Below are 8595 nucleotides of genomic sequence, written 5' to 3' on the forward strand. Positions count from 1 at the left end.
CGTTTTTGCGGGGGGAAAAAGTAGTGTGGATGTTTTCTTTATGTGCAAAAACCCCTTTTCCCACCAGATCCTTATGCTCCAAAAAAGGAGGTTTACCGATCTGGCGGGAAAAGGGTTTTTTGCACAAAAAGAAAATGTCCACACTGCTTGTTTTTGCGTAAAAACCCCTAGGCAAAAACAGATCAGCAGAAAATATGCAAATGAGATCATGACTAATGCAAATGAGTTCCTCATTAGCATATGTTTTGCCGAGAAAACTCGTAGTGTAGACGTAGCCCTATTGACTTCAGCAGAAACAGGTTCAGGACTTCAGTGATCAAGGTTAACAGTATTTTGAACAGAAGACAATCTGTCATTCATTAGCTGTTTTTATCATCAAGTATTAGGGTGATCCAAAATCTGAATTACTATTACAGGGCATCAGAAATATCAGAAGAATTAACCCAATTTTCATGCAGTGAAAATTAAAGCAATTTGTAAGTGAATAAAAGTAATCCATTAAGATGAATGGCTTATGTTTCTAGTTAAGTGCATGTTAACTTCTGCAGAAGTGCACCTCTTAAAGCACTTATACCAGGCATGTCCAATGTCCGGCCCGGGGGCCAATTGCGGCCCGCGTTCCGGTTTAATACGGCCCCACAGGTAATTTGGCAATATCTATATTTTATGGCCCCCAACGAATCCATATGTATTGAGATGAATACATTGTAAAATCTCAGTTAATGTCAGTTGGTATAAATCAGTTATAAATATATTTGGACACAACATGTATACTTGGTGTTATGTTCCTGTTCATATTTTTTGAACTTAAAAGTTGACAGACAACCTTTATTACCAATAATATGTAATGTACTTTACAATGTTCCTGACATATATTTCAGCTTCCCGGATTTTTTTTCATCTGGCCTTCAGATATGAAAGGCAGAGTGATTTAACACCTGTTTAGATTTGTCATCCATGTGACGAAATGAAAAGTATGCCGTTTGCAATAAACTTTGCATAAAATAGTTAATTTGCATTTAATTTTAATGGTTCAAAGAATGTCAGGCAAAATGGTCGGCCCTCACGCATGTTCACTTCATCAAATCTGGCCCTCTTTGAAAAAAGTTTGGGCACCCCTGACTTATACATACAAAACTCTCATTTGACTTAGGCTAAGTCTACACTGCATGGCTATTTCAAAATTCTGGAATAGTTATTCTGAAATAGCTTATTTTGAAATAGCATGTCTACACTGCAGGGAAGCCTCAAAATTAGTCTGAGGCAGGCTTCCCTAATGTAGACGTGCTATCTCGATTTAGAGCCCCAGGAGGCACTGGGGAGGAATAACTTAGAATAGCCCTGGTGAGGGGCTTTTTTGAAATAGCAGCAGTGGAACAACCACACAGGCCTTATTTTGAAACAGCTATTTCAGAATAGGCATTAAATTATTTTGAAATAATGAAATGGCTGTGTAGATGCTCAAACAGTTATTTCAAAATAATGCTAGTTTATTTTGAAATAGGGAGTGTCTACACAGCACTTATTTTGAAATAGAGAATTCTTCCTCTGACTTCCCTTACTCCTCATACAATGAGGGTTACAGGAGTCGGAGTAAGAAGTCCTCCAGGTTGACAGTATTTTGAAACTATTTCAAAATAACTGCCTGCTGTGTAGACACGGACTAAGTTATTTTGAAATAACACTAGTTATTTTGAAATAGTGTTGCAGTGTAGACATACCCTTAGATAGCTAACCACTCCCAGCTTTCCACCAGGCTAAGCTACATCATAGCACTCTGGAGAGTATGGGTCATAGGAAGTACTGCCCAAGTGTCCAGAGTGATAATACTCTTCAGCCCTCTGACTGGCCATTCATACTATTTAACCCAAGAAGGTGTCTTGGCTTTCTGTGATGCTAGAAGGCATCTTGCTTTCTGATCTCCTGTTTCCAACTCCAGCTTAGTAGCTCTCTCTGGTCTCTGATCCTGGCCTGATTTAGACCCTGACACTTGCTTGTCATTTCTAGTCCTAATTATTGCAATCCCCAATTACTGAGTACTACTTCCTGGCACTCCTTGAATTGTGGGCACAAGCCCAGCCATGGCTTCTAGGGAAGACTAACTATGACCTGGTCTGTCACACTCCATTTGGCTAGTGCAGGTTGCTCCCATACCATGTCCCTGCCTTGCTCCTTCTAACATGATGTGGGGGGAAGAGGGGAGTGGAGATGGCACTATGGTACAATTTCTTCCCTGTCCACTTTTGGGAAAATTACTGTCTGAGTAGGGAGAGAGCAAGTGGTCGACTCCCAGCACTCTACTACTAGTATTGTAGGAGGCCTTTGTTTGGCAGTTCAGGTTAGGGAGGCTTCTTGCATGATGGAGCTATGGAAGGGCCATTACAGCCTTTCCTGCTGTCTCTGAATGCCTGACCATGTTCTTTGTCACAAGTAATATAAGGTCAGACAACTTTTTTTTCTACAACTTGCCAAGTGTGATTGTTTCATTTATTCTTTAGATCTGCAAATCATAAATTTTGCATCTGAACTCTGCACCGCATTTTCTGTTCACAGCAAGCTTTTTCCCCATGATGAGACAATATCAGGTGGCTGACTGATCAGAATCCCAGTCTTCCTGCAGGGCTGCCTTTCCATTTTTTAAACAGGTCTTGTTGTTGTAAGGCTCTTGAGCCAGCTCTGTAACTGGTATAAACAGCATAGTCCCATTTAGCTCACTAGCTGAGGAACAGGACTTGTTTCTTTAGATGGTGACTTCACATGCTTCCACTGGTCAGGCACCATGCCATACTGAGGCTAACTAGCATCTTGTAGGTACCCCTGCAAGTTACAAAATATTATCATTTGAATTTTACTCTGAAAAATCAAATATAGCTGACAAGATGCTGACTGCAATTCATTGCAAACCATGGTTAGTGTTGCCAGTATGCTCACTTTTATTCACCATGTTTGAAAGCTTGGCATGAATGCTAAGCCAAATTGTGTGTCCACTAATTAAGATTAAATCCTGATCTTACAGGAATGAATTTCTGGCCAAATCCATATTGAGTGCAAACTACTATTGTGCAAATTGCTGGTATTCTACTAGAGTTTGTGGTGTTTTCATTTCACATGCAGGAAAAAATGTTGGCATGGATAAATTTCCAATTGGCGCTATTACATGTATGTATTAGTTATATTCATCTGTTAAACTCTCATCAATATTACTGCAATGAAATTGGTTCCTCTAATGCTGGAAAGAGGATTTAGACAAGCTGCCAGTTATCTTTTCACTTATTCCATCCTTATTCTTGAGCTCTCTGCTCATGTTATGTGACTTTGGAATGTCTAGTAAAAGATTTAGTTTTCCATCCCTCAGCTTACATTCTGTATGCACATGGATGGCGTTCTGCTACTATAGCCTGATGGCACGGTAATTCACTTTATAATCCATTGTATCAACAGAGACTGTCCAATGTGCTAGCTCCTAATAAGATAGCCAATTAATTCATGCAATATGCTGTCTTGAAGGCACATGCTTCTAAAAATGTTTCCCAAGGGGCCATGTTATCTGGACTGAGGCCTTCTCAGAATTTCAAGAAAATATTTTGCAATATCTTCTTTACCTTGCGAGGAAAAAAATATTCAGAAAAAGCTGCCTACTGTCCGCTAGCCTGCCCAAAAGTTCCTATGTGCAGCATTGAGGCAAGTCACTGGGCAGAGTGAAAAAGCTTGCATTCTCTCTGCTTGTACTATTGTCTGAACAAAGGATTGCCTTCTCCCGAGACCTTCAGCAAACACACTCGAATTTTTATTTATTTTGTGAAAGAGATGCACATGGCAAGGAGAGACCAGAGCAGAAAGACGGAGTAAGCAAATTTTCTTTGCAAGGCAGTATGGCCTGGCAAACAGAGCACTGGACTGGAACGCAGGAGGCTGGTATACTATTCCCAGCTTGGCCAGTGGCCTGCTAGGTAATGTTGGGCGAGTCACGTTCTCTGTGCCCTCGTTTCCCCCATGTATAGAGTGGGAATAATGATACTTCCTTTATAAAGCATTCTGAGATCTACTGATTTAAAAGTAATAAGTTAACATTTAGATTTTATTAGAAATACCTTTATCAAATCATTTCATTGGTGGGCTCTTCCACTCCATTGTTGCAGGTGTCGCCCCATACTGAATAAACCTACCAATCTTGGGCTTGAATCATACTGCATGAAATTGACCCCTGTGTAGGAACCCAAAATAACGCCTAAGCAGCTTTTAGGGCAATCATTTCTAAAAGGGGGCCACTTCACAAATTTCTGAAGTGACCCAGGGCTGTTCTGGAAGGGGAGGGGCTAGGAGATTTCTCATGCCCACAAATCCTGATTTGCCTGGGGGTGAGGGAGCATGTGAAATCTCCCCTTGCCCCTAGCACCTAGAGAGAATTATCAGCTGTTTTAAAATCAGGACCTGCGGACGGGGGGATCACGTAAAGTCTCTCGCCCTCTGGACCCACCCAGCCATGGGCGAGCAGCATCTAAAGAGAACAGATGATGATTCCATCTGATGCTGCACCCCTGATGGGGGTAAGGGTACGTCTACACTACAGCGCTAGTTCGAACTAACTTAGTTCGAATTAGTTAGTTCGAACTAAGCTAGTTCGAACTAGCGCATCTAGAACTAAAAACTAGTTCGAACTAGCGTTTTGCTAGTTCGAACTAGCGCGTCCACACTGATTGGACGCAGGGGGCATTTAAGGGCAGCTGAAACCGGTTCTGGCAGGGCATCAGGTCAGCAGTTGCTTTGTGTGGCTGCTGTCTGAGGCTATCTGAGGCTCGTGCTTAAAGGGACCCCCCCTGGACAGCCGGTTCTCAGCTTTTCCTGCTTGCTTGCCAACCTCGCCGAGGGACAGCAAAGCGTCGGTCTCTGTGCCCGTCTGTGTCGGTGCTTCCCTTCGGGGGGTACTGCCGCAGGTGGCAACATGGAGCCACGGCTCGCCCTGCACCTTCTGGTGCACGTTCTGGACTTGCTACTGCAAGCCTGCCAGCAATGGCTCGAGGCTGCCTGGCACCACCTGGGGAACGTCAGCCCCCTGCCTCTCCGCCTGGCCGCCCTGGGGGCCGTGGAGGAGCCGCGGCGGCGCCCCGGCACCGGCGTGCCCCGCCGCATCTGGCGTCTGGACACCAGCAGCGACTGGTGGGACCGCATCGTCCTGGAGCGCTGGGACGACCGACAGTGGACCCAGAACTTTAGGATGAGGAGGGACACCTTCCTGGAGCTCTGCGAGTGGCTCGCCCCTGCCCTGCAAAGAAGGGACACTCGCATGAGGCCCGCCATCCCCCTCCAGAAGCGGGTGGCCATCGCCCTCTGGAAGCTCTCCACGCCGGACAGCTACCGATCCGTCGGGAACCAGTTCGGCGTGGGGAGATCCACTGTCGGAGCAGTGCTCATGCAGGTACGGCGCTCGTCGGCCACCGAGCCGGGGGGGAGGGGGGCTGCGAGGAGGGGATGGGCCGCCCCAGGGACAAAGGGGGGGGCGGGAGGAGGCGAAAGCGCCCCGCACCGGAGGGGTCGGGCTGTCCCGGCCGTACTACACGCCGCCAGGGGGGTTGCTTCCGGGAGTGGGGCGCGGGGCACTGCCAGGGCATGAATGCTCCCAGCCACCCGGGCGCCCCACTGATTGACGCTTTGCTGTGTCTCTCTCCGCAGGTGGTCAAGGCCATCAACCGGGTGCTGCTCCGCAGGGTGGTCCGCCTCGCCGACCCGGATGCCGTCATCCGGGGATTCGGCGCCCTCGGCTTCCCCAACTGCGGGGGGGCCATCGACGGGACGCACATCCCCATCCGTGCCCCGGAACACCAGGCGTCCCGGTACGTGAACCGCAAGGGGTACTTCTCCGTCATCCTGCAGGCCGTGTGTGACCACCGGGGACAGTTGACGGACATAAATGTGGGCTGGTCCGGCAAAGCACACGACGCCCGGGTGTACCGGAACTCCTCCGTGTGCCAGCGGCTGCAGGACGGGACCTTCTTCCCCGACCGCCACATCAGGGTCGGGGACGTGGACATGCCCGTCTGCCTGGTGGGGGATGCCGCCTACCCACTGCAGCCCTGGCTCATGAAGCCCTACACGGGGCACCTCAATCCCTCCCGCCAGGCCTTCAATAACAGGCTGAGCAGGGCCCGCATCGTGGTGGAGGGGGCCTTCGGGCGACTGAAAGCCCGCTTTCGATGCCTCCTCACCCGTCTGGACCTGGCCGAGCACAACATCCCTCCCGTGGTGGCGGCATGTTGTGTGCTCCACAATTTGTGTGAGCGGAAGGGGGAGGCTTTCTTGCCAGCCTGGATGGCTGAGGCTGACCGCATGGCTGGACACTACGGTCAGCCCCGCACCGCCGCCGTCCGGGAAGCCCAGCGGGGGGCCATCCGGATCCGGGAAGCCCTGCGGGACAGCTTCCAGGTGGAGGAGGAGGAGGACTGACCTCTCCCTGCATGCCCCACCGGGGCCTTCTTCCACCCTACCCCCCCCCCTTCCCCTTTCCCCTCCCTATCTACTGTACAATAAAGACACCTGTTTTTCCAACAAAAACGTCTGTTTATTTCAGAGAACTGGGGTGGGGGAGGGAGGAATGAAGGTGGGAGAAGGGAGGGGGAAACCTGGGACGAGGGAGCTGGAAGGGGAGGGGAGGGAAGGGAGGAAGGGAAAGGAAAGCTCAGGGGTGGGAGTCTGGGTGCCTCTCCCGTCTCGCCACACTGCGGGTCCGGGGGCGTCGGTGGGGAATGGTTGTGGAGGGGGGGGCAGAGAGGACAGGGGGTGTGGAGGAAGCAGGAGCGGAAGCAGGAGCGGAAGCAGGAGGAGCAGGAGGAGCAGGGGGAGCAGGGGGAGCAAGAGGGGGAGCAGGGGGAGCAAGAGGGGGAGCAAGAGGGGGAGCAGGGGGAGCAAGAGGGGGAGCAAGAGGGGGAGCAGGGGGAGCAAGAGGGGGAGCAAGAGGGGGAGCAGGGGGAGCAAGAGGGGGAGCAAGAGGGGGAGCAGGGGGAGGAGGAAATGGAAAGCGGTCTAGCAGGCTCTGGAGGTGGCCTCGCAGGGCACGGCCCTGCTCCTCCAGGGCCTCCAGACTCCTCTGGCGCAGCCTGAGGTCCTCCTGGACCCAGTGGTCCTGGAGACGGAGCTGTCGGTCCAGGAACCGGAGATGCCGCCTCTGGTAGTCCTCCTGGTTCCTGGCTGTCCTGCTTGCCCGGGCGCGGGCGGCTGCTGCAGGCGGTGTGGTGCGCCCTGCAGTCCCCGGTGCTGCAGCTGTGGTGCAAGAAGACCAGCGGTCAATTACCCCAGGGGCCCAGGTGTGTGAAACCCAGCTCCCCTCTGCAAGGCCAGGGCCCCTGCAGGATCCCCAGCTGCTGCTCCGTAGTGGGCAAGGCCCAGGCGCACGGTCCCGGGGCTCCCTCTCGCCCCAGCCCCCCGTACACATAAGGGGAACACGAGGGTACTCACAGGTGGACGCCTCCCCGGCCTCTGATGATGCAGGCGAGCGGCTCTGTGGGGTGCCTCGGGGGTCCCGGGTCCTGGGAAGGCTGGCGGCAGGCTCCTGGCTCTCAGAGCCCTCTTCCTCCTCCTCGGTGTCCAGGAGCGGTCCCTCTGCCCCGGGGTCAATCACGTCCCGGGGGGCAGGGACGGCATGAGGCCCCAGGATGCGGTCCAGGGCATGGAAGTGGGGGCAGGCCTCCGGGTCAGCCCCTGGCAGGCAGGCCCGGGAGTAGGACTGCCGCAAGTCTTTAATCTTGCAGCGCACCTGCTCCCGGCTGCGCTGGTGGCCCCTGGCGGCCAGGCTGGCAGCCATGCGTCCATAGACGGCCGCGTTCCGGTGGCTAGTGCGGAGATCGTGGACATTTGAGGCTTCCCCCCAAACCTCGATGAGGTCCACGATCTCCGCACTTGACCAGGCGGGCGCCCGCCTTTTGCGCCCCCGGGCAGGCTCCCGGGAGCCGCCAGGCTGGTCGTGGGGAGCAGTGGAGGGCTGGGAGCCCTCGGATGGCTGGCTCATGGTGTGGCAGGTGCAGGCTGTGCAGGCACGGGTGCTGGCAGCCTTGCAACTGGCACAAAGTGAGTAGCCAGCCCGTGGCCCTTTAAGGGCTCCGGGGCCGGGAGGGGGGCAATAGAGTTTCCCTGGTGTTGGCCAGAGTGGCCACCAGGGAAACCTGGGAAGCCTTAGCCTCCCACTAGTTCGAACTAAAGGGCTACACAGCCCTTAGTTCGAACTAGCTAGTTCGAACTAGGCGTTAGTCCTCGTAAAATGAGGTTTACCTAGTTCGAACTAAGCGCTCCGTTAGTTCGAATTAAGTTCGAACTAACGGAGCGCTAGTGTAACGCATAGGAAAGTTAGTTCGAACTAACGTCCGTAGTTCGAACTAACTTTCTAGTGTAGACATACCCTAAGAGACTTTGCGCGCTCCCTAGGGTTGCCAGATGGTTTCAGAAAAAATACCAAAAAAAAACCAACCCCATGCCAGGAAAAAGTTTGTTGAGCAAAAAAAAGGACTCCTGAGACTTATTAAGAAAAAAACAAAACACATGGTGGCCCCTTTAAGAACCAAATGTGAGGCATTTTGGCCCTAGCAGGCTGCCAACGACCGCCTGCCA

General features: G+C 51.9%; 1 protein-coding gene across 1 annotated transcript; it reads right to left on the minus strand.

The window, feature by feature from the left end:
• Window positions 1–6532: 6532 nt before the first annotated feature.
• LOC149525612 (uncharacterized) lies at window positions 6533–8290 on the minus strand. The gene is made up of 2 exons (XM_089781850.1): window positions 7450–8290; window positions 6533–7254 (listed from the first exon to the last, which is right to left on the minus strand). Exons 1-2 carry the CDS (start codon window positions 7997–7999, stop codon window positions 6674–6676), a joined length of 1131 nt encoding a protein of 376 aa, XP_089637976.1. The 5' UTR covers window positions 8000–8290; the 3' UTR covers window positions 6533–6673.
• Between the last annotated feature and the right edge of the window lie 305 nt (window positions 8291–8595).

The sequence above is a fragment of the Pelodiscus sinensis genome, chromosome 1 (assembly GCF_052426305.1).
Source record: "Pelodiscus sinensis isolate ZL-2025 chromosome 1, ASM5242630v1, whole genome shotgun sequence".
NCBI lineage: Eukaryota > Metazoa > Chordata > Testudines > Trionychidae > Pelodiscus > Pelodiscus sinensis.

Coding starts and splice junctions, on each gene's coding strand:
- LOC149525612 (XM_089781850.1), bottom strand. CDS start 7,999: ATGAGCCAGCCATCCGAGGGCTCCCAGCCCTCCACTGCTCCCCACGAC. Junction 7,255..7,449: donor GGCCGGGGAGGCGTCCACCT/GTGAGTACCCTC, acceptor CTTGCACCACAG/CTGCAGCACCGGGGACTGCA.